This window comes from Perognathus longimembris, chromosome 1 (assembly GCF_023159225.1).
Source record: "Perognathus longimembris pacificus isolate PPM17 chromosome 1, ASM2315922v1, whole genome shotgun sequence".
NCBI classification, from domain to species: Eukaryota; Metazoa; Chordata; class Mammalia; order Rodentia; family Heteromyidae; genus Perognathus; species Perognathus longimembris.
In genome coordinates this window covers 53,075,997-53,101,898 of record NC_063161.1, presented here as the reverse complement: position 1 = coordinate 53,101,898, position 25,902 = coordinate 53,075,997, and the positions used below count along the sequence as shown (strand labels likewise).

At 45.9% G+C, this 25,902-nt stretch overlaps 1 protein-coding gene across 2 annotated transcripts in view; it reads right to left on the bottom strand.

Moving 5' to 3' along the window:
* The window catches only part of Galnt6 (polypeptide N-acetylgalactosaminyltransferase 6), a 46,669-nt gene extending 24,533 nt beyond the window's left edge, over positions 1-22,136 (bottom strand). Inside the window, exons 1-5 of one of the 2 annotated variants that reach the window (XM_048350599.1) lie at positions 22,039-22,136; positions 14,054-14,160; positions 8,731-8,793; positions 3,214-3,807; positions 1,030-1,202 (exon numbers count right to left, since the gene is read on the bottom strand). In XM_048350599.1, the coding sequence (XP_048206556.1) occupies positions 1,030-1,202; positions 3,214-3,704 (664 nt within the window). In that variant the 5' untranslated portion in view covers positions 3,705-3,807; positions 8,731-8,793; positions 14,054-14,160; positions 22,039-22,136. The remainder of the gene's footprint in view (positions 1-1,029; positions 1,203-3,213; positions 3,808-8,730; positions 8,794-14,053; positions 14,161-22,038) is intronic. The other variant, XM_048350607.1, reaches the window with a different exon arrangement.
* Between the last annotated feature and the right edge of the window lie 3,766 nt (positions 22,137-25,902).

Sequence of the window (25,902 nt, the reverse complement as noted above, 5' to 3'; positions counted from 1 at the left end):
GTCCACTCTCAGCTTAGAAACTTTCAAATGCCTCCTCATTTCCTAAGCCTGGTATGAATGTCAATTCAGTCCTCTTTCAGACTCACTACAATTTCAAAGCCTAGTCTCAACCAGAGCACATCTTTCTAACAAGGACACTCATATCTCTAGGACTAGTCTGCTGAGATTCTCTCTTCTCAGGATGCTTTGCCTCCGTGCATATACATTCCAGCCCAGCTCTAATCCAGCCTCCACTGTGGACCAAGTCAGCCAATCAGGCCAAGAAAGCCCTCTATGGCTACCTACTCCCACCACACACCATTCCCACACAATGAATACAGTGAAACTAATGCTGAGGGATCTCTTCTATGATGCCAATTTCTCTGAGGCACATGAATGATTGTGTTTATCACCAATTACCTCAGCTCCCTCATCCATTCGATGATGGAAGCAATTGTGTTAATTTTTAGAAAAGGAAACTGAATTTAGGGAGGCTAAGTGCGTGCTCAAGGTCATAAAGTCTGGAAGAATCACAACTGAGATTTCTGGTGCTTGACTCTCTGCAGTTCGTGTCCTTTTGACACCTGTTAGAGGTATGTTCTAGCTGTACCTAGCAGGGTCCTAGTCTTTTCAGGGCAGGATCAGTTTGTCATGGCACCCCTGAAGCCTGAGTCATACCAGGCACTCAGGAGATGTTGGTGGGATTGATGTGAGGGGTGGAGGATGTTGGTGAGTAACCTCACTCACCTAGTAATATCTATAGCCAAGGAGCTTCTGACATGGAAGAGAAGAAGAGTGATCTAGAAGGCAAGAAATGAGGGCAGGCTTATCCCTCCTCTAGCTCTGGCCTCTCTAGATTATTTCTGAGTTGGGCCTAGCAACTCTTAGGAAAACCTGGATGGTGAAGCTCTCGGAGTTCTCTGCCCTCTGTACTACCCCTGCCTCCTTCTTCCTCCTGGCTCTTGGGATGTGTAGGATGTCAGGCAGATCTGCTCTCCTTCTCAGAGTGCCCCAGGATCTCTCCTACTCCCAGGGCCCCTCTAGCCTCACCATCTGTGCTGGCGTCATCCACCAGGATGATTTCCCTCAGGAAGACGGCGGGGCTGGTGTGCAGGACGCTGTACACGGTTCGTAGCAGCGTGGACCAGGCCTCATTGTGGAACACAATGATGACGCTGGTGGTGGGCAGAGGAGGACAGCGATGGAACTTCTGGTCCACACACCTGGAAGGATGAAAGTATGGACATAGCTCTCTAGGCCCCTGGGCTTTCCAGAAGTAGGAAAAGGTCAGCCTGAAGTGTACCCCAAACCATCCTCATGCTTCTGAACCATCAGATGACATTCTCTGTTGCAGTGGGAACAGTACTCTCTCCCTTGTCCTTTGCTCCCCATCCTCCTGGCTGAGCTCCTGTACAGGTACCAGCCAACTTACTCCAATCTCCCCTCCCCCCACCCCCACCTTCCAGAGCTGCCTCTGCACCCCTGCACCCCAGCTGTGATGCTCAGACTCCCCTACTCCCTCTCTCATCTGCTCTCTACTATCAAGCTAGAGTTCCCAGGGCTGGCTCTCCCCCTGTAACCTATTCACTGCATCAAGTGCGATCCAACCAGGAGGCCCCAGAGGGGTAAGTAATAAAGGACAAAATTGACATCTGAGAAAAGTGACTACAATTTCCACTCAATGTCAGGAAGAGGCTCTTCCTTTCACAGCTGGCAATTTGCGGGTCCTCTCCATCCATTATCTCAATAACTCCCTGTAAGATGACTCTGCTATCACCGTCAACTTCCTGTGACCTTGTCTCTATCTTACCCACTCCAGAGACCATTCTGTGTGGCACTTGGCCATGCTTCCACCTAGACACTGCATCTTGGGGTGAGAGTGGGGCCCAAATTTCAAGGAGCCATGTGACTTAGCACCCCTCAGAGCCTCTTTCAGGGAGATTAAGATGAGATTGTCGGGGAGATTTCTCATGGCCTATCCATGTGGTTTCCTAATCTCCTCTGCTGGCTGCTCTAGGCCAAATGCCCTTGTTCAGGAGCTACCAATGTTTGCAGCTGGCTCATAGCCCTAAAAAACAAACAAACAAACAAAAACCCCCATGCATTTAAAAAAAGCCAGTTGTGGTGGCTCATGACTGTAATCCTACCACTTAGGAGAGTGAGACAGGAGGAGCATGAATTTGAGGCTAGCCTGGCCCTGGCTACAAGGTAATCTTTTTGGCTTTGCTTTGTTTTTGTGCTAGTCCTGGTGCTTGAACTCAGGTCTTGGATGCTGTCCTTAAGCTTTTTACTCAAGCCTAGGGCTTTACCATTTGAGCCACAGCTCACTTCTGACTTTTTGATGGTTTGTGGGACATGAGAGTCTCATAGACTTTCTTGCCTGGGCTGGTTGTGAACCACAATCTTCGTATCTCAGCATCCTGAGTAGTTAGGATTACAGGTGTGAGCCACTGGTGCCCCGCTACAAGATTATTAAAAAGAAGGGGAGAAGGAGGAGGAGGAGTCGTCGTCATCATGATTTTGTGGATGAAGAGCTGCCCAGTGGCAGAAGGACAAAAGGATCTAACTCCTAAGCTGAAAAACATGAAGTAGTAGACACAAATCTTTAACCTGGGGATGGGTGACACAGCTGTCTTACCATTAAAGTGAAGTGAGTGGGGACAGCTCAAAGATCTAGGCTCTGGTGTCCCTGCCTAAAGCTGAAAGTAGAAAACAGCTTCAAATAAAAGTTGGAGTGGGGTTAGAGGTGTGACTCAAGTGGTAGAATATCAAGCAAGCAAGCAAGCTGAGCAAGGGAGAGGCCCTGAGTTCAGCCCTCGTACTGGCAAAATAGATAAATTTATTAAAAAGCCAGAGTGACTCATGGCTTTGTGATATTCAAAATCCTGGCTGTGGTCAGGAAACACCCATTTCCCATCCACTTAGCATCTTGGCCCAGACTCTGAGGAAGAGGGAAAAAGTCACCAGTCAGATCCTTGTCCCAAGCCTTGAGTTCCTTCTGCATTCTGTCACCTCTGCCACTGTGTTTCAGTCTCCTAGTTTCTATGGGCCTCTGCCCCTGACCATAATAGTCCTTAGCTCCAGCCCTAGGATCAGGACATTTGGTCAACAAAAGAGAAACTGAAAGGAAATCTTGCTGATGTTCCCAGATACCCTTCAACTTAGTTCCTGGCACTTGGCTTGTGGCCACACCTCTGGCTTCCCCGTAGTCCCCAGGACTGGGGTGCTACTTACTCAGGGGGCCGGGTATCTGGACCCAGGGACCTCTGCAGGGAGATGCGGTCACTGGCAAAGGCATTGAAACAGTGCTTCTTATAGCCCTCTTCCTTTTCTTGAGTCTCCAGAGGGGTCCATTGGCTCTTCTTAAACGCATCCCCATCTGCTCCGGGACTATTGGGATCCTGGGGTGGCCTCTCCCAAAAGGGCTTCAGCTCAGCAGGCGTGTAGAATCCAGGGAGGCAGGACTGGTTTGTAGGGGACACGGGTTGCTGGGGCTCTGGGGCCCTGATCTGCAGCTTAGGCATTGAATCTCTAAAGTTGTTCACAGCCCCTAGCATGAGGTCCAGGACGTGATCCTTCTGGCCTACCAGGGACTTCAACCATGGTTTTTCCGTAGCCTGCTCCTTGCTGCCGACATCCTTTTGCCGAATAAAGAGGAAGAACATGAAGGCGCTGCCCACCATGGCCAGGCGCAGGGGCATGTGGCGTCTACGAAGGAGCCTCATCCTCCACGACCAACTGTCACCTTAGCAGCGTCAGCTCCAAGTCCTGGCCAGGACCCAGAAAACAGTTTGATATATGGTAGTAGCCACACTTTGAGACCTGTGCCTGAGAAAGGAAGAAAGGAGAGAGAGAAAGAGAAAGAAAAAGAGAGACACAGAGAGAAGCTAAACCACAGTTGGTCAGGGGCTCACGTTCAGGCTCCGTCCTGAATGGTGACCTCACCCTCCCACAACCAGGGCTTAAATTCCCTTCCTTTTTTTTTTTTTTTTTTGCCAGTAATGGGGCTTGAACTCAGGGCCTTTTTTAAATTGAGGAAACTGGACTTAGTGCTTCTTTCCTGCTCTAAGGCTCAGACACTCCTGGGTTACAGTAAGGATCACTGGAATTATGTGAAAAGAACATATTTTACTGTTTATTGAAATGAACTCCAGGAAATGGAAACATTGGTTTTTTTTTTTTTTGTTATCATTGTATTGTTGGTGGTGGCATTTGCATTTGCTTTGCTTTTTTTTCTTCTTCTTTTAGGGGTAAAGGGGGGGTACATAAAGGGAGAGGGAGGAAGGGTGAACAAATACAATCATGCCATTCAGTATATACACTATGTGGAAAATGACCTATGTAACTTGTGGGCAGGGATGGGAGGGGGTATTGCAGAAAAGTAAAGGAAGGGGTGAAATTGTAAAAAAAAAAAAAAAAAGAAATGTTAAAAAAAGAAATCTAACTTATGAAATGGTAGCCCCTCTGTACAACATATTAATAGTAACAATAAAAATTAATTTTAAAAAAGAGTTAACACTTTATAAATACAGTTGACTCCTGAGCAGTGCAAGGGTTAGAGATGTCAACTTCTTAGGAGTTGAGAACATACTGACTCTTTCAAAACTTTACCAATATCATCCTGTTCATTAGAAGCCCCATTGGTAACATAACCAATTAACTCATATTTAGCATGTTGTATATATTGTATATATGTAAGAAACACTTATAGCTGGGTGCCGGTGGCTCATGCCTATAATCGTACTCAGTAGGCTGAGATCTGAGGAACGTGGTTCAAAGCCAGTCCATGCAGGAACGTCTGTGAGGCTCTTATCTCCAATTAACCACCAGAAAACCAGAAGTGGAGATAGGCATAGACAACAAGGGAGGCTTCAGTCCTTCAGTCAACATTGATCAAGTATCTGTCACACATCAGACAACAAAATGAATGCAAAGTAAGCTAAGCTCAAGCAGAGACTCATCACAGACTGAAGCTGCTCAGCTGGTAATATCCACATTGGGCTCCAAGTATTGAGTCCAATGGGGGGCTAGAATTTTCCCAGACCTGGCTATTACAGACTGAGAATCATCAGAGTGCTTGTTTAACTAAGGTTTTTCTTGAGCTGCCAAGACAATTATTTGAAACAATTGACCCACACTTTAGAATGAGAGTTCTGTGGACATCGTTTCCTGTAGGAATTCTGGTTCTGTGTTGCGGCTCCTGTGTGGACTGCTAGAAGGTTGCCCCTGGACTTAGAACTGCTCACCTAGCCCTGAGTGGCAAAGGGGTGGACGTGAGAGAGCTTGATGGAGAAGAGTCTATGTGTTTTGGACTGATTTTCTGAAGTTTCCTCTTCATATTGTAGCCAGGAAATTTTACCTTAGTGCTTCGATTTGATGCCATAAACGTTCACTGGGTTTCTAAAGACAATGTGGAAAAGAGAGTGGGGTTCAAAGATGAATAAGCCATGGTCCCTAGCCTTGGAAAGTTTCTAATGTAGTGAAATGTAGAAGAACTAATACCAGTTCAGTACTACAACCTCTGACTATAAGTCAAGATGGGACGATATCAAGATATGAGCCTCTAGGCTCCTTATCACAAGAACATCTTGTCCATAAAGCCAAGTTGGTAGAGAGCCTGGCACCCAGAGTTTTACTTAATTTTATGGTTTAGTTTAGAGGCTGGAAGCTATTACATCAATCAATCAATCAATCATATATCCATCTATCTCTATTATCTACCATCTATCCCTATTGTCTACCATATATCCATCTATCTCTATTATCTATCTATCTATCCTTCCATCCATCCATCCATCCATCCATCCATCCATCCATCCATCCATCCTGCTGTGTCTGAACCCAGGGCCTGTACTACATCCTAAGCTTCACCCCCTAGCCCATGGTTTTACTTTTCTGTTACAATCAGAAGAAAACCAGTGATTTTTATTACAATCATGAACTTGGCCTGGGTTGTATTTGTCTTAGACAACAGTCACAAGAATAGTCTCCATTAAAACAAAACAAAACAAAACCAGAAATGGAGCTGTGGTTCAAAGTGGTAGAGTGTTAGCCTTGAGCAAAAAGAGCTCAGGGAGAGCAGGCACCCAGGTTCTGAATTCAAACCCCTGGACTGGCAAAACAAAACAAAAGACCTACTCATGACCCACAAGAGATCACTTTTTACTTTGATACTCAATTTTCATATTAACTATAAAATAGAGTTTAAATGGATATTCTAAAGATACCCTCCCACACAACGTTTTTGGTTTATGCATGCCAAGATTTAAACATAGAAATAGAGTTAAAAAATAAAAAATGGCTGGGCACTGGTGGCTCATGCATATAAAATCCCAGTTACTCAGGAGGCTGAGACCTGAGGATTGTGGTTCCAAGCCAGCCCAGGCAAAAAAGTACATGAGACTCTTATCTCCAATTAACTACCAAAAAGGCTGGGAGCACAGCTGTGACTCAAGTGGTAGCCCACTAGTTTTGAGAAAAAATAGCTCAGGGACAGTGCTCAGGGCCTGAGTTCAGGCCCCAGTATTGGTGGAAGGAAGAAAGGGAGGAAGGAAGGAAGGAAGGAAGGAAGGAAGGAAGGAAGGAAGGAAGGAAGGAAGGAAAAGAAAGTTGGCTGTAATAGCTACTTAGTTGTTTTCTGGAATTCCAGGGGCAAATGAAGTTTTCATCCAATGCCTGATAGACCAATAGTCAAAAATAACCCCTAGCCAGGCACCGGTGGCTCACGCTGGTAATCCTAGCTACTCAGGAGGCTGAGATCTGAGAATTATGATTGGTTCAAAGCCAGATTGGGCAGGACAGCCCATGATACTCTTATCTCCAATTAACCACCAGAAAACCAGAAATGGCACTGTGGCTCAAGTGGTAGAGTACTAGCCTTGAGCTGAAGAGTTCAGGGACAGCACCCAGGCCCAGAGTTCAAGCCCTGTGTCTAACAGAAAATAAATAAATAACCCTTATAAAAAAGTGTATTGATCTAGGATACTCTCAGGCCTTTTAATTTTCCCTAGGAGGTAACAAGATAATACAGACCTCATGCCTGCTGTCCCAGTGCCAGTGGTAGGGCTGGCTACAATATAGGTGTCATGGCAGTAGCGTTTCCTTGCCATTTCATTGTTCCTTGTCTGTTAAGCCAAGTCTATAACCACAGGCTTTCCAAAGGGTTTTCAGATGGACTACATAGGCCATGTTACACGAAACACATAAGCACAACACAAATAGACAGTACAATCAAATAGGGCATTTTCCTCTTTCTGTTTGAGCCCACAGAAGCCAAGGGCAGTGGAAGATTTTAAGGAGAATCTCCCAAACAAGGGAGATTTGTTCGCTTTGCTTGCGAACAGCTTGGAGAGTGAGAGAAGATAGAAGCAACATGGACTTCAATCAGCAGAACAAAATAATGTCTCAGAGTAAAAGACTTGCACTTGGAATCTGCAAAGTCTGTTAGAGAATTAGAGCAGGAGCTGTGCAGAAAGGGGAGTTTCCCAAAGGAGAGGAGATTAATTCCTCAGAAAACAAGAGAGGATCCATTAGATCTCTGTGGAATTTTAAATGTGAAAAAGATCTCCATAGACCAGAAGGATTTTTTTTTTCACTTTACTTTTTTTTTTTTTTTGCCTGTCCTGGGGCTTGAACTCAGGGCTTGGGTGCTCTCCCAGACTGTGCTCAAAGCTAGCACTCTACCAACTTGAGGCACAGCTCTACTTCCAGCTTTATTGGTGGTTAATTGGAGATAAGAGTCTCACAGATTTTTCTGGATGGACTAACTTCAAATCATGATCTTCAGATCTCAGCCTTCTGAGCAGCTAGGATTATAGGAGTGAGCCCACCAGTGCCTGGCCAGAAACCCCCTTTTTTACTATTAGCTGACAAACTAGTCTTATAGGGTAGATAAGAAAATCACATGGCTGATGCTAGGAGAGGGAAGACAGACCAGGAGACCTGTCTAAAGCAGCAAGAATGGGACCCAGAATGTCCTGAGTAGGCAGACACATCTGGCACAGCTTCTGTAGGTCTGGATCTTGTAAGAGGGGTATGAAGACCTGGACGTGGGGAACCTCAGACCATACAGAGGTATTGTGGTAAAGATCAGGTAAAGGCCAAACTTCTTGAACTGGCATTTTATAAGTTGGTGAGCCCTTTTTTTTTTGACATATTACAAAAAATGGAACTCAGAAATGAGCCTGTGAGAATAAATAACCCAGTGATACCAGATTTCAAATTCCTTTATTGTCTGGCCAGAGGGTCCTCTTCTGGAGAGACAATCCCAATTTCATTTTATTGAAACCTTAAACTGGGTCCCTGGCCCATGAACCAGGTATGTCAGAGGGGCACTTTCAAAGTGTCCTTCCATTGCTCCCAGGGGCCAGTGCAATGCACTCTTCATTGTTGTTACTTTTCCTTTTTTTGGTTGTTGTTTCCTATGCCAGTTCTGGGGCTTGAACATAGGGCCTGGCTTCTGTACCTAAGCTTTTTTTGCTCTAGGCTAGCTCTCTACCACTTGACCCATAGCTCCATTTCGTGTGTGTGTGTGTGTGTGTGTGTGTGTGTGTGTGTGTGTGTGTGTGTGTGTGTGTGTGTGTTAGCGCATGCATGCTTAACTGGAGATAAGAGTTTCACGGGCTTTCCTGTCCAAGCTGGCTTTAAATAGTGAACCCCAGATCTCAGCTTCCTGAGTAGCTAGGTTTATAGGCATGAGCCTTCAGTGCCAGGTGAGTGTATCCTGTCTGATCTCTACCTTTTCCAGTGTACCTGTCATCTCTTTCTGGGTATTCCACATGACATGGTGGGGCAGGGGTGCTCATCCAATTGAATCTGCAAAAGCACAAAGGGAAGCCTTTGAAAAGATCAGACAGGAATCCAGAAAAAAAAAAAGGAAGGAAGGTTAAAAGGCCATATTTGGAACAAGTCTTGTCCAAAATGGGAGTCTAAAGGGAGAAGTCCAGTCCAGTTCCATTTAGAAGAGGAGAGGAGAAGAGAGAAGGAGGAGGGGAGGGGAAGAGAAGGGAGAGGAGAGGAGCAAGTGGGAGAGGGAAAGAGATAAAGAGGGAAGGGAAGGAGAGGGAGAGAGGGAGAGAGAAGGCGATAGACAGACAGATAAATGGATACATAGAGAGATATAAAGGGGAAGAATAAAACCTGTCTATATTCTGGGAACATTTGAATGGCTTTCTAACAAAAGACAAAGCAGCCCAACCCTGTGGGGTACTGGGGCAGAACGAACAGTCAATGCAAACAGCAGCTGATAGAGAAAAAGCAGGGCTAGAGATCCAAGTAAGAACTGGGTGAGACCCAGCCATACCACTCCTAGGCATCTATCCTGAACAACAGGTCCCAGGATACCATAAAGACATGTGCATATCCATGTTTATCGCTGCACAATTCACAATAGCCAAACTATGGAAACAACCCAGATGCCCACTACAGATGAATGGATCCAAAAAATGTGGTACCTGTACACAATGGAATACTACATAGCGATTAGAAATGATAAAATAATGGTATTCACAGGGATATGGTCAGATCTTGAACAAATAATGTTGAGCAAGACAAGCCTAGAGCACAGAGAACAAAGGTTCATGGTCTCGTTGATACACAATTGGGGAGGGGGGTCAGTGGCAGGCGGGGAGAACAGTAGAGACCAGGTCTGCAAAATAACAAACTTCTTTTCAAATGGTATCTCCACATGTTTGGGTCAACGACTTTACATTATGTATCTAAAACCAAACAATTACTAAACAAACATAAGAAGGTCTAGGATAGACCTATCAGAGGCTCACAATAACTCAACAGCTATGTACATATGATTATATAAGATGAGGCTAAGCAAAATGAACTCCAAGAGAAAGAAACAGGAGGATTTTATTGTTGCTGTTACATTTAATGTACTAGGTGAATTTCCTTTGGCGTACCCCATATGGTTACTGTATATGATTTTGGTACACTGGATATTGTATATATGCTTACCTAAACTAGGGAAGGGAAAGAAAAATGAGGGAGGGGGTAACAAATATGACAAGAAATGTACTCACTACCTTATTATGTAACTGTACCCCCTCTGTACATCACCTTGTCAATAAAATTTAATTTAAAAAAAAGAACTTGGTCAGAAAAGGAAGTACCTAGCACTTAGTAACCCTGTAGACACCTAAGGGCAGCACCTAGAAGAAACCTAAAGACTTAGCCAGGCCTAGCCAGGCTCTCTGCAGATAATATTGGGGAGGAAAAGGAAGCAGTTAGAGTTCAAGTAGTTGAAAAGTTTGTGTGTGATATAGGCAGAACAGGCATGTCCTGGACCCAGACACAGGTAGGGAGGACAGTTCCTACCTCTGCCCCCACCCACCCCCACCCCCATCCACACAGCACTCATTCTATGTTGCTGGAAAGACAGCACAATTCTATCTAGCTCAGGGCTTGCACTCAGCCAGAGAAGGATTCAAGCAAGATGCAAAATGTAGTAAGTGATCAGAAAGTTTGTTAGCAAAGGCAAAAGAATGAATGTGACAACTCAATTTTCTGGATAAATTCCTCATGTGGAGACAGTGTCACCCCATGTTTTAAGGGAACACACAACATTGGAGCTTACTATGATAACAACAGGAGATAGCACTAGGATGATTATAGTACAGTATGTATTAGTTAATTGTAGGTAGTTATGATTTATTTCATTTTATTTTTGGGTGCTGCTGGAGATTGAAAACAGGGCCTTGTAGGTGCTAACTAGATACTATCAAGAGTGTCACTGCAGACCCCAGATATGATCAAACACAGCATCTTTAGACTTGGAATATTACTTTCCAACTTCAAGTGATACCATATATGCTCTGTGTTTGTGTGCATAAGCTCTGATATAGTTAAACTTTTCATAACAGATTTGTACATATTTTCTCATAGTAATTGATAAAATAGGTTATCTACATATCTTTCATATTCATGATATACCTATTTTCCCCCAATATTTATACTTCTAGGTTCATCTGTCAGGTGTTTTTGTTTTGTTTTTGTGCCAGTACTGGGGCTTAAGATCCTTACACCCTCTCTTGGTTTTTCTGATCTACCCCTTGGCTGGTGCCCTACCACTTGAGGTACACACCTCCATGTCCAACTTTTTGTGGGTTAATTGAAGGTAAGAGTCTCACAGACTTTTCTACCCAGGCTGTTTTCGAACTGTGATTCTTAGATCTCATCCTCCTCAGTAGCTAGGATTAACAGGCTTGAGCCATCACTGCCCAGTTGTCAGTGTTTTTGAATTACTGAAAATTCACTCCCAAAACAATCTACTTGAGTGGACCCACAAAGTTCAAAGTTATGTTGTCCAGGAGCCAACTGTATTCTTCTTATCCTCTCATCTGTAGCAATTTTTGAAATATAAGATGTTGTGACTCCACTTTTCAGGCAGGACCAGAAATGGGTCTCTCCAGCCTCTACCCCAGCATGTGTCCAAGCATGCAGAAGATGACCATAAAGTTTCTCTGGGAGAGGGGCTGGGGATATGGCCTAGTGGCAAGAGTGCTTGCCTCATATACATAAAGCTCTGGGTTTGATTCCTCAGCACCATGTATACAGAAAATGGCCAGAAGTGGCGCTGTGGCTCAAGTGGCAGAGTGCTAGCCTTGAGAAAAAAAAAAAAAAAAAGAAGCCAGGGACAGTGCTCAGGCCCTGAGTCCAAGGCCCAGGCCTGGCAAAAAAAAAAAAAAAAGTTTCTCTGGGAAAATATGGCTCATTGGTTAAGCACTAATATTAATGCCAAGACACTGGCTCTGTCCCAGCTCTTCCCTCTCCCTTTATTTTTTGTCTTCTCTTTTTTGGTACTGGGGATTGGTACTGGTACAAGGGTCACATGTGACCCTTGGCTGAGTGGTTTACTTAAATCCCTATAAACCACAATTTCCTCATCTGTAAAGTGGGGGTAACTAACTCACAGGACTGTACAGAAGATTAATTCAGATAATGTATGAAGGCCTGTTATTTACTAAATGGTATCAAGTATGTCTATTGTCATAATTAATAATTCCCTGCTCAGCTTTCCAGCAATGATCTTTAAGCATGTAGTCCTTGGCCAACACCATACTCCTCAGCCAATGCATGTTTTGCGAAAGTGACTTAGATTGAGCTAGTCCACTGCATTGTTTACCCATAATCTCCTGCCTGTGCAGTAACCTAGTGTCAGGAGTTGCTTGCATCTGGGTCATCATGAGCTCAGTGGAGACACCAGACTCTCTCTGGACTGAGGGAGATGGGGTTCCTACCAGAATCAAACATCATCAAAAATTAAATCAGGCCAGACTGGTGGCTCACACCTATAATCCTTGCTATTCAAGAAGCTGAGATTTAAGGATCATGATTCAAAGCCAGCCTGGGCAGACAAATCCATATGAGTCTTACTTTCAATTAACCAGCAAAAAGCTGGCAGTGGAAGTATGGCTCAAGTGGTAGAGCACCAGCCTTGAGTGAAAAAGCTAAGGGATAGTGCCTAGGCCTTGAGTTCAAGCCTCAGTACTGACACAAAAGCAAAAACAATTAAACCACCACCACCACCAAAACAAACAAGCCAACCAACCAAGAAGGCAGCATGAGAGAGGTACTCTTGGGTCCTGAAGGAGGAAGGGTGCAGAAAACCCAGTAAACCAAAAGTTGAAGAAATCCTACAAGGGGGAAAACCATTTTTAGCTGAGCACCCACATGCACAGGAGTTGACTGGGTGAAGCGAGCACATTTCAGGCAGAGAGAAAAGAGCTCAAGGAGACAGCATGGCCAATCAGAGAACCATGAGCCATGGGGGATGATGGGAGGATGAAATCAGAAGGCAGGCCTGGAGGAGGGGCTGAGGCCCTTGTGCCTCGTGCTCAGGACTTTGCCCTTATCTGAGATATGAGGAGCAATCAAGGATGGCTTAGGAGCCCAGAATTCCAGGAAGCGCATGACAGTTAGTGGAGCATGTCTAGCCCAGGGGACCTACTTGGCAGCTGGGTGGTCAGCTAGGAGGGGCCTGGGACAGTCTGATCCCAGATAGCAGCAATGTTGATGACCTGTGGTGTTAACAAAGCTCCCTTGGGAGATGGGCTAGGTGGGATACAAGGGTGGCGGGGCGGGGGGCGGGGGGGAGTGGATTTAAAGGTCTTGCTAGAGAGCAAGATATCAGAGTACTGGGTCCAGGCAGCACCTGTCCTAAGAGGAGGAAGGAGCAGGAAAAAGACCTTTTATTAAACACTCTTTGGTACTCTGGGCCCTGGCTGCCTTGCCTATTCAGAAGTTAATAAATGAAAACTGAAAAATAGCATAGACCTAGGTGCCAAGCTAAGAAAAGTTCCCTGTGGTGTTATGAAAGTTTCAAGGTAGAAAAATGGAGACTTCTTGTCCCGGCTGGCTGAGCTATGCTGGACCAGCACACAAGGGACAAAGGGCTGTTTTTTCTTGTGCCAGCTCTGGGGCTTGAACTCAGGACATGAGTACTGTCCCTGAGCTTTTTCAAGGCTAGCATTCTACCACTTGAGCCACAGCTCCATTTCTGGCTTTTTCTTTTTAAGTAATTTATTAGAGATAAGAGTCTTATGGATTTTCCTGCTTGAGCTGGCTTCAAATCATGGTCTTCAGATCTTAGTGGGTGCCTGGCTAACGGGTTGTGTGTGTGTGTGTGTGTGTGTGTGTGTGTGTGTGTGTGTGTATTGGAACTTGAACTCAAGGCCAGGGCATTCTCCTTTATCTTTTTCACTTAAGGCTGATGCTCTACCCCTTGAGCCACATCTTCACTTCTGACATTTTGGTGGTAAATTAGAGTTAAGAGTCTTAAGGACTTTCCTGCCCAGGCTGGCTTTAAACCATGATCCTCTGATCTCAGCCTCTTGAGTATCTAGGATTATAGGCATGAGCCACTGGTGCCTAGCTTTGATGGGTTCAGCTAGAACCTCACTCTGGAACTGCCCAGCCCCAGCCACAGGGTTATAGACCTGTCTTGACTACTCTACAGGCTGCATTTTTTCCTGCTATTTTCTGCCTATCTTCCCACTCCAAGAGACCCCAGCTAGAGACAAACGCATGATAACATTATAGCTAGTAATAATAGCTCCAGACTCACCTACTCCAGGAAGGTTTCCCTGAGGGAAATCACCCAGGTCACTCCTTCATCCAGGCAAAGCCTAAGGTCCCACACCGTGGGGATAGTCTTTGCTCCTTTTATTTTCCCTGGAAGAAAGACCTAGGGTTAAACGGAGCCCTTGCCAGGCATCTGTTCTCTCAATCCAACAGCTGTCTGGAGTTTTTTCTCTGGATCCTGAGGTTAGTTCCTCAATGTACTAACCACATCCTGAAATGAAATAAGATACCTGTGATTAGGCTTGGCAGGAAGGGACTCCCTTCCTCTCTAGTATGTTTGCAAACTGTAACAGGGAAATGTTCCTTGGAAAAAACATAATCCAAGGGAAACACTACAGCATTGGGATTAAGGATTCCTGCTCTCTATGTAGGATATAATTCCTAGTATAAATATAAAATGAACATAGTCAGTAAGTGATGAGTATTCACACAACCTGGCCTCTGGGCATTTCCCTCTGGCTTCCAGGGAGTATTTACTCCAGTCTTTTTCCTCTAGCCACCCTGGTGCCTGCAACTCATCAGGACTGTCCATGCTGAAATGATGTCAGACACATACAGACACTGTTTCCTAGGTCCTACTAGCCAGAGTATGAATGTGTGTCTCATGGGTGTTAAGGAACAGAGCCCAAGGGTCTTGGCCAACCACAGATTACAAACTGTCAGTGCAACATAATTTTACAATGTGTCAAACTAGCTTTTCTTTTGAATAGCAATCCTCAAATCTCAGCTAGGATTATACATGTGAACCAATAGCCCCAGTTTATACTCTATTCTCTTACAGAAAGCCTAGTTAGATTTCCTAGAAGAATTAACCCTCCTGGCACCTTGTTCCCTTAGGTTCTTGTTTTTTGTTTGTTTGTTTGTTTGTTATGTGCTGCTAAAGATTAAATCCAGGGCTCTAAGCCCCCTCGATCAACTCTGGCCTCCTGCTTTCACTTGAACTTGATCCTCATGTCCAGACAACTCCTGGACATGAAAGGCTATGCTGTTTCTGTCTTAAAAAAAAATAATTTCCGGGGCTGGGGATATGGCCTAGTGGCAAGAGTGCTTGCTTCGTATACATGAGGCCCTGGGTTCAATTCCCCAGCACCACATATACAGAAAACAGCCAGAAGTGGCGCTGTGGCTCAAGTGGCAGAGTGCTAGCCTTGAGCAAAAAGAAGCCAGGGACAGTGCTCAGGCCCTGAGTCCAAGCCCCAGGGCTGGCAAAAAAAAAAAATATATATATATATATATATATATGCATATATGTGTATATATGTATATATGTATATATATGTATATATATATTTTTCAAGGTCTAGCATGTGTCTGGTACGTAGCACGTATTCCATAAACTTTTTTTTTTTTAATGAAATGAGACCAGAGAGGGGAAATGTTTAGCACTGGGTTCCCTAAATGATACTCTGGATGTATTTACTACAAGATTTTGAGTTAAGGGATAGTTTGTTGTTACACGTTAGTGTGCAATCTTGTCTTTCCTCCACGAGTCCAGAACTCCAATTTTATGAGTGAGGCTAGGCTGGTTAGGTGATTTTGCTGATGGCACGCAGAACCTGATCTCAGTTCACTACACTCTTACCTACCCCTCAGAAGTCCCATGGAGATGGCACTCTCCTTGGCCTGGACAGGGCTGATCTGTTCCCACTCTACTCCTAGATACGCTCACTGACATCTGGCCTCCTTCCACTTCTCACTCGGGAATTCAAATGCTTAAAGATGCTCAAAGTCCCAGGGCTAGCTTAAGTGGAAGCTGGGGTTAGCCATCCAGAACACACCTTTGCTTGGCCAGGTGACTTGTCTGTTGCAAAGTTTCTTCCTGTTTATTAAATGAGCTGTTCACCTCTGGGAGAGACAGACAGACGTGGCAGCCAGGAAGCAGGCTGTTACCACCATCACCACAGGGATGTTTGCTCAAGTTAATCAGACTAGAGCTCAATTACAGATCTCTTCCAAAAGCATAGGTAACCTGGCATTGGTGGCCTACGCCTGAAGTCCGATCTACTCAAGAAGCTGAGATAGATCTGAGGATTGTAGTTCAAAGCCTCCCCAAGCAGGAAACTCTGAGAGAGTATTATTTCCAATTGACCAGCAAAAAACTGGAAATGAGGTGTGACTCAACTGGCAGAGCATTCGGCTTAAGTGAAAAAGCTAAGGGAGAGTATGAGGCCCTTGAGTTCAAACCTCAATATCAGCACAAGGAAGGAAGGAAGGAAGGAAGAAAGGAAGGAAGGAAAGAAGAAAGGAAGGAAGGAAGGAAGGAAAGAAGGAAGGAAGGAAAGAAGGAAGGAAGGAAAGAAGGAAGGAAGGAAGGAAGGAAGGAAGGAAGGAAGGAAGGAAAAGAGACAGAAAGAAAGAAGAGAAGCATAGGTACAGGAGCGTGGAATTGGACTGAGAGGATGAGGAGGAGACAGGTTGGGAATGGCTGCTAGCCAAATGGTTGTGCTTTCTCTCTCACTAAGGTTCTCTATTCATTTTATCAAGCATGGCACTTGTCTCTCAGGTCCTCTAGTCATACCGTGAAAAGAGGAACAAATCATTCTCTCCAAAATTCCCTTGCCACTTTGGAACCTTTTGATTACAGAATGCTGTGAGGTTTTCACTTTCTCCTGTAGTTATACACCTTCAAGACACTTGGGCTTTTCCCCAAGGCCAAAGCTGCAGTACTGTGGTTTATTTTCCCAGAAAGATGCACTGAAAGTTATTTCAACAGCCAGTCTATCAAATTTCTACCCAGCATACCTAGGTTCATTTTTTATGTTTACCTAAGATAGTAAGCTGAAGTTACCTAACCACGGATTTTCAAGTGGAAAACCCAACCCAACTTTGCTCACCACTCTCTAGATCAGCACGAATTAGTAGGTGCTAAGTCTTTGTTGACCTATTCCAAGCGTAAGTCACTAAAAATAAAAATCATAAGTGGCCAGAAAGGAAGTTCCACTGCTCACAAGGCTTTTCCCTGGTGGACTCCCAGGACCTGCCAGGTGAAGGAGGGGCGTGCCTCTGTTTACCCTTAAGACTCCAGGATTGAAGGAGGGCCAGAGGTGGGATGATGCGGGCAATCACCCAGGAACCTTTGACAACCAGATTAGGCTTGAGAGGAGGCCACAAAAGGACTCTGAACTTTAATTGAGTCTGTTGGTTGCTGTGGACTGGGAGGTAGGGGTGGGGCAAGGGAAGGACAATATAGCAAAGTAACAGGATGGGGTGTTTCTTAATGGCTGGGATCAGTCTCCAGATTGGACGGGGTGACAGAATAGGGTGGAACTGAAGTTGTCCCTTCTCTCCTCATCTAGTAGTCTGTTCTTGGTTGGGGAACTGAAACCCAGAAATATGGGATATTTATCCAGCAAAGATGGTACTAGGCATCTATTGGCACATAGCCTCTTAAGTGAGCCAGCCATCTACTTTCTCCATTGCTATCAGGAATATGGAAACCCTTGAGATTCCTCAACTCTAGTCCTCAAGGCCTGGCCCATCCTCAGATGTATTTAATCCCTTCTCAATATTTGGTCTACTTCTTGCCCACTATACCTTCTGGACCCTCCCATTCTCTCTTCTTCAAATCATTATCTGAACTCTACCCTTATAACCCAGCACCTGATGCCTGCAGCAACTGCCTGCTAGTCTTTGCCTTGAGCCTTTCTCCCTTTTCATAGCCACATAGTCAGGACAGTAGAATTCATGTTGTCAGTACATTTTTTTTTCTGGTCCTGAGGCTTGAATTTGAGGTCTGGGTACTGTCCCTGAGCTTTCTGTTGTTGTTGTTGTTGTTGTTGTTCAAGATTAGTGTTCTACCACTTGAGCCACAGCTCAACTTTCAGCTTTTTGGTGGTTAAATTGGATATAAGAATCTCAGATTTTCCTGTGTGGGCTGGCTTTGAACTGGGATCCTCAAATTTCAGCCTCCTGAATAGCTAGGATTACAGTCTTGAGCCATAGGTGCCCGGCTAATTTAGCAGAAATGTGCAGGGAAGTCTTTACCTGGTTTGTACCCAACCTCCACCTAACCAGATGCTTGTACTGACTTCTTCCTTCCTCCAAGTCTTGCCCTTATCTTCTTGCTTAGCAGGCTATATTTCTGCTCTTTCAAATCCATTCTTCCTAGACTGACACATCTTACAGCCCCACAGTATCTAGGTGGGTTTATTTGTTCCCAAGTTTTCCTCACTAACCAGGCTCACCTCCCATGGGACTTCCCATGAGCTTTCATAGAGGAGGGTGAGCCAACAGGCCCAGGTGCCTACATCCTGTTCTCCTGCTCCTCAATCCTTAAATCCTGGTCCCCAAATTTTCTGCATCCATATGCTTTTCCTGAATGATGCCTTGCTCTGAGGTGTGCAGTTAGGCCACTTCCTGCCTTGCCTGTCTGTTTTTTTTGCTCTACGCTATATGCAGAGCTAAGAGTGAGGACTGGATTTTTTTTCCCTCCTTCAAATCTCCACCTAGGACTCAGGCCCAGGCCAGGCAGGGTACTAGAGAATAACCTGACCCCACAGGCCTCTCAGGTGCCAGCAAAGATTCTTTTCTTAGCCTTTTTTCTCTCTGGACTGAACACATCCTTGTTCTCCACACAAGCCTTTTACACAGCACAATTACCGCATTGAGCTGGACACAGAGACAGGCACTGCCCTGCACTTGACCTCCTGCTCATTCAGATCCTCACTCTCATCCCCATCAAATGAGAGCAGATATTCTGGATTTTCCCAGAAAAGGGGCAGAGGCTACATAAGAGCTAAATTCACCCAAGCTTTAGTGTGGCCATTTACTGAGTCCCTCTGGCGCATACACACACAGAGCTACTCTGGTCCTTATCTTCACTTTCAGATGGAGATGCTAGACTAAGTCCATGGAGCTAGATGTTTAGGGCAATACTAGCTCCATCATTTTTGTCTCCCTCCCTTCAGAATCCTAAATTCCAGTTTCAGCTTCCAGAGTAGCTACAAGTGTGTGCCACACTGTGTCCAGCTCTATCATTATTATGTATTTATATTTTATTTTTTTGTGTGTGCATACTGGGGCCTAAACTCAAGGTCTGTTACTCTGACACTCTACCACTTGAGCCACATCTCCACTGCCAGCTTTTTTTCTGGTTAACTAGAGATAAGAGTCACATGAATTTGTCTGCCTGGGCTAGCTTCAAACCTCAGTCCTCAGTCTCAGCTTCCTGGGTATCCAGGATTACAGATGTGAGCCACCAGCATCCAGCTTCTATTATTACTTTATTATTATTATTTTTTTGCCTTATCCACTGTCCCTGGTTTTTTTTCCTCAAGGCTAGAGCTCTACTACTTGAATTATACCTCTACTTTTCAGTGGTTAATTAAAGAGTCTTACAGATTTTCCTGCCTGGGCTGGTTTTGAACCATGACTCTGAGATCTCAGACTCCTGAATAGTTAGAATTACAAGTATGAGTGATTAGCATTCTATCAGTTTTTAAAATAAGTTTTTGAATAACTTTAAGTAGCTGTACAAATGAGTTGCCATTCAACCAAGTAGTTTATGAATACAGCACTTCTTGATCAATGTCACACCTTTCAACATTTTCATCCACCCCTCCCAATCTAACCCTTCCCTCACTTTTCTTAATGTTTGGGTTATGTGTTAACTGATTTTGTTTTTTGCCATTTAACAAAGCACTTTATGTATGCAACACCTCCTTTCATCCTTTCATCCTGTCATCCTTTCAACATTGTTAGCTGCCTTTGACCCACCCCTTCCTTTTTCTCAATTCTGTGGTATATACAATCTATCATCATTATCATCATCATCATCATCATCATCATCATTTGCCATTTCTTGGGGCTTGAACTGAGGGCCTGGGCATTGTCCTTGAGCTTCTTTTGCTAGCACTCTAACATTTGAGCCACAGCACCACTTGTGGTTTGTATGGTACTGAGGAATAGAACCCAGGGCTTCAAGCATGCTAGGCAAACACTCTACCACTAAGCCACATTCCCAGACATATCATTATTCTTAATATTGCTACTTGCTGTATCAATTTACAGTTATCTTCTCTCTCTTACACAGAAGAAAACTGACACTCAGAGCAGTTAAGCAACTTGACCAAAGTCACACAGCTAAGGAAGCAGCAGAGACAGATTTGCACTGAGGCCTGTGTCTATCTAAAGCCTATTCCCTTAACCAGGACATCTGAAACACTTTCATATATACCTTCTCATTTGCTCCCCACCAAGGGAGTGTTTATGTGATTTGGCCAAGGTTATGCAGCTAAATTAGTGACAGAGCTGAGTCAGCCTCCAGCAGCCTTCATTATACCCACTGCTTCCTTGCCTGAGAAACCCCAGCCTGAGGAAGAGCTGCTCCTCCCAGCACTGACTTCTGTTCTGGGCAGTGGTAGCATGGATTAAACCTATGGTCATATCTCCTGTCCAGATTTCTCCCAGCTGAATTTGGGCTCTTTCTGATCTCAGAGGCTACCTGACATACCAAGGCCTCCCCTTTCATGCCTGAGCTCTTCCATGTTGCCATGGGTGAGAGTCAGCAGTGTCACTGACTGTAGCCAGTGATTATTCAGTAGTCCATTTCCTTCACAGTTCTACTAACTCCACACTTCCCTCTCCATCCCCCTGTTTTTTTTTTTTTTTTTTTTTCAATGGTCCTGGGGCTTGAACTGTGGCTCTGGGAGCTGCCCTTGAGCAACTTTTGCTCAGGCTAGTATTCTACCACTGGAGTCACATCACCACTTCCAGCTTTTTCTGGGATTAATTGGAGCTAAGAATCTCATGGGCTAAAAATTAAAAAAAAACATACGATACTAAAAAATGAAAACTATCAGAAAACTGTACAAAGGCATTTCACCTGGTAATACTTGGTCCTTTTATTTGTTTTTGTTTAATCGAAGTAAATTAGAGGGCAAACAGAATGATAAAAAGAAAAAGAAAGAATCTCATGGACTTTCCTGGGGGGGGTGGGGGGATAGTGGCTTTGAACTGCAATCCTCAGATCTCAGCCTCCTCAGGAGCTAGGATTACAGGTGTGAGCCACCAGTGCCCAGCCACTTCCCTCCCTTTTAACAGCCCTGTCCTGCTCTAGTGTCTGGTGCCCCTAAGGAACTAAAGCTGCGGAGTATCTGCAATGATACTGGCTAGACTGAATAATTTAAATAAGTATATTTCCAAATCTTTGTCTTGCCTCATTCCACCTATCACATGAAGTTGCCTACCTCACTGTTTTATGAGATATTGTGCTGGTACTAGGGCTTGAATTTAGATTCTGGGCACTATCCCTTAGCATTTTCACTCAGGCTGGTGCTGTACCACTTCAACCACAGCTCTACTTCCAACTTTTTTACTGGTTAACTGGAGATGAGATGAGAGTTTCACAGATTTTTCTGCCAGGTTGGCAGATTCTCAGATCTCAGCCTTCCGAGTAGCTAGGATTTAGAGGTGTGAGCCACCAGGGTCCAGCTTAGCTCATCCTTCTACCCCTTCCTCTGATGGGCAGGCATACAGCTCACCTGTCTGGAGAGAACAGGGCCTGTATAGTAAGTAGTGCACTCCAGACTCTGGAAATGAGTGTAAGCCCCAGAGGCCCTTTGGTGTGTCTAGAGTCGTTAACCTCACCTAGTGCCTGTAAATTGTGGGTCTAGAGATGAGCTGAGAGCAGAGCACTGAAACACCCTGCAATGAGTTACTGGCGAATGGAAAAGATCTGTTCTAGGAAATGAATGAAAGAGGTCTGTTCTAGGAATTGCCGACCTGCGCGGCAGCCCTCTGGGTCTGGAATGGCCGGCCCTGGGGGCAAGTAACCAAGAGATTCCCTTCGGTCACAGCCCGGCTTGGAACAAGTGAGGAGAAATCAGGAAGTGGATGGCCAGTCACGGTCACACAGGCGTCAGCCCTCTCCCATATGATACCACACCACACAGCTCCTTGCTCGCTCCCCCAAAGGTCCGAGCCAACCAAGGCAGGGACCCCCCAACAGCAACGTTTCTCTTGGCTCACCTCCTCTGCTCAGGGGGTGCCGCGGCAATGGCAGGAGAGAAGCTCTTTGCTAGACTCCTCACGGTCTCACGTCGGGTGGCTCCGTCCGGGGAGGACAATGGGGGAGGGGGGTGAGGGGAAGTGGGAGTAACGCCCTGGGCAGGAGGGCGGGCACCGAGCCTTCTCTCACATTCCAAGTTCCAGAGGTCTGGGTTCCCCTATTCATCCCTTAGGTCTGAAAGCAGGTGGGACCAGTCATTTTACCAGGGAGGTGGGTGAGGAGAGGGGAGGATAGGAGAGGATAGGGGAGGTGGGAGTGAAGGCTGGGCCGGAGCGAGCCCGACGGGAGCCGGAGGACTCTAGGAGGTCGGAGAGCGGGTCGCCGGCTCCCTCAGCCGCTTACCTGTCGCGCCCGGGCAGATCTGCATCCGCTGCGCTGGTCCTGGGTTTCCCGACGGGGCGGGAGGGGGCGTGTCCCGGGGCGTGACCGACGCGGCCGGGGGCGTGGCCTTGTGCCCGCTGGGCCTCCTCGCCCCGCCCCTCCCGGGCTAGGTGCGTGGGGCGTCTGGGCGCACGGACCAGGCGGGAGGAAGGGGCGGGGAGCCGCGGGGCGCCCCGGGGACCTGCGGGGGGAAGCTCCGCGTTTCCAGAGCTCAGCCCACCTCAGGGTGCAGCCTCTGTGGCCGGGCTATCAGCGCCCCAGTAGAGTGGAGGATCCCGGCCGCTCCCGAAGCGGAGTGCGCCCGGGCGACCCGTGCTGTCCGCCGGCTCGCTGGCGGAGGGCCGCAGCTCCGAACCGCGAGGCTCCCGAGGCCGCGCCGCGGCGGTGGGAGGGTCGCCGGTGGTGTCGGGCAAGTGACTGTCGGAGCCAACCGGAGCCACGAGCCAGAGGTCGTCAGAACTCGCCGTGCCGGGTCTCAGGTATATCCGGCCCCTTCCCTCTACCGTCGGCAGCGCACGGGAAAGTGGCTCATAGCACGACTGCGGTGTCCATGTGTGGTCCCCGGGCAGACAGCCGACGCCAGGCCCCGGGGATCTGTTAGAAATCCAAATCTACGACCCCGTGAGACACCTGACCTACGCAAATGTTACCCCCGCTGTGTCTCACATCCAAAACAACAACAAATAAATAATTAAAAAATAAAAATCTGGGCTGGGATGTAGCTCAGTGGCAAAGCGCTTGCCTAGCAAGTGCAACGTCCTGGGTTCGATCCCCAGTACCAAAAAAGAAAACACAAAAAAATACAGTTAAAAAAAAACCCAACCCAAAAAAAAAAAAAATCTAAGCCCAGTGGCTCACCAAGCCTCCCAGCTGAGGCCAGAGAATCAAGAGTTCCAGACCAGGCAGCCTGGGCTACAAAGAAGACCCAGTTAAAAAAAAAAAAAATTAACAGGGTACTGGTGATTCAGTCAGCAATCCTAGCTTCTCAGGATTGAAGTTCAAAGCTAGCCCAAGGCAGGAAAAGTACATGTGACTATAATCCCGAATTAATCACCAAAAAACTAGAAGAGGAGCTGTGGCTCAAGTGGTAGAATCATAGCCTTGAGCAAAAAAAAGCTCAGGAACAGTGCCCAGGCCCTGAGTTCAAGTCCCTAGGACCGGCACACACACAAATGCACACACACAAATGCACACGCGGCGCCGCACCCCCCTCCCCCCAAAAAAAAACCACTTCATTAATCTTTGGTAGAAGAAAAAGAACTACCCACAAGCCAATAATGATCAGGAAGTAATATAGTTACAAATATTTAAAATAAGAAAAACTTGTCACTAAGCATCCTAGATACTCCACCATTTCTAATCTAGACCTTTAGCTATTTTCTTTCTTTTCTTTTTTAACTTTTTAATTTATTTATTTATTTTTTTGCCAGTCCTGGGCCTTGGACTCAGGGCCTGAGCACTGTCCTGGCTTCTTTTATTTGCTCAAGGCTAGCACTCTGCCACTTGAGCCACAGCGCCACTTCTGGCTGTTTTCTATATATGTGGTGCTGGGGAATCGAACCCAGGGCTTCATGTATACGAGGTGAGTGCTCTACCACTAGGTCATATTCCCAGCCCTTTTTTATTGTTATTATGAAGGTGATGTACAGAGGGGTTATTATTTTAGGTAATGAGTACATATCTTTTGGGACAGTGTCACCCCTTCCTTTCATTTCGCCTAGCTTTTCCCTCCCATTCCTGCCCACAAGTTGTATATTCATTTTCAACGTTGTGTCTTCTGAGTACCACTGCTGCATTTGTTCACCCTTTGTCCTTCCATTTCCGTGTGCCCCCCCTTAGCCTCACCCAAAGACAAATAAACGAACAAACAAGGCAAAAAGAGAAAAAACTTGTTTCCATTTATTGGAATTAATTTCAATAAATATTATTTAATGTGATCAGGGGGCACAAAGGCATTGTGCCTTGTGTTCTTCTCCCAAGAATATCCTCCTTTGATCTCACTGTGCAAATACTGTGTGAGTCCTGTATAATTTATCATGTCACAGTGTATTTTAGATCTAACTTCCACATATGAGAGAAAATATATGCCATTGGTCTCTCTAAGTTTGGCTTACTTCTCTTAACATGATTTGTTCTAGGTCCATCCATTTCCCTGCAAATGATATAATATTATTCTTTCTAATGGCTGTGTATAATTCCATTGTGTATAGTGCCATATTTTTTTGATCCACTCATCTATTGTAGGGTATTTGGACTGTTTCCACAAATAGGAAACACTAAACTACCAAAAAAGCTGGAAGTGGAGCTGTGGCTCAACTGGTAGAGTGCTAGCCTTGAGCAAAAGAAGCTCAGGGACAGCACCCAGGCCCTGAGTTCAAGCCCCAGAACACCGCCCCCCCCAAATGCTCTAGGAGCCAGGTGCTGGTGGTTCACACCTGTAATCTGATCAGGACAGCCTAATCAGAGAAGTTTTAGAGACTCTGTTCAAGAGACTTCATTTCAATGGAAGAAGCTGGACATGGTGATAGGTGTTGGGAAAAAGGAGGAGAACAGAGAAGGAATAGGCTGGACTCGATTATCAACAGGCGAGGACTGTTTATTGAGGATCAGCAAGGGGCACAAACCTTTTCCTGGGTTTGGAGGTTGTGCGAGGGGGTGAATTTGGGACCTGGCATATAAGGGATCTGAGCAAGGAGACGGAGATTAATGAAGGAGCCACTAGGTCCAGGAAGTTGGTGGCTTGTCCTTGGACCTGCAATGGATTGTTTACAGCTCGGCTTAGGTGAATTGCCTTGCCTGCCAGTTCATACCTGGGGTTTTGCCTGATGCCTGTATGGGCCTGGGAAAATGGGGTGGTGGTCAACCCTTCAATAGGCACCTGTCATCCCAGCTATGTTATGAAAACTAAAACAGGCAGATCGCAGTCCAGGCATGTTCCTGAGCAGGAAATGAAACCCTCATCTCAAAAATAACCAGAGCAGAAAAGGACCGGAGACAGGCTCAGCAGTAGAGCCCCAGCCTGGCAAGCACCAGACCCTGTGTTTAAGCCTCAGTATCCCCACCCTCAAAAAATATTCCAGTAGAGCCTTCTGGGTGGTAATCCTGGGGCACTTGAGGCCAACCTGAACTACATAAACCCTGTCCCTCCCCCCCGCCCCCAAAAAAAGCCGGGTGCCAGTGGCTCATGCCTGTAATCCTAGCTACCCAGGAGGCCGAGATCTGAGGATCACAGTTCAAAGCCAGCCTGGGAAGGAAAGTCCATGAAACTCTTATCTCCAATTAACCATCAGAAAACCAGAAGTGGCTCTGTGGCTCAAGTGGTAGAGTACTGGCCTTGAGAGCTCAGAGATAGCACCCAGGCCCAGAGTTCAAGCCCCAGAACCTACAAAACAAGAACAAACAAACAAGACAAACAGAAAATAGGGAGTCTTTCAGGTGGTTTT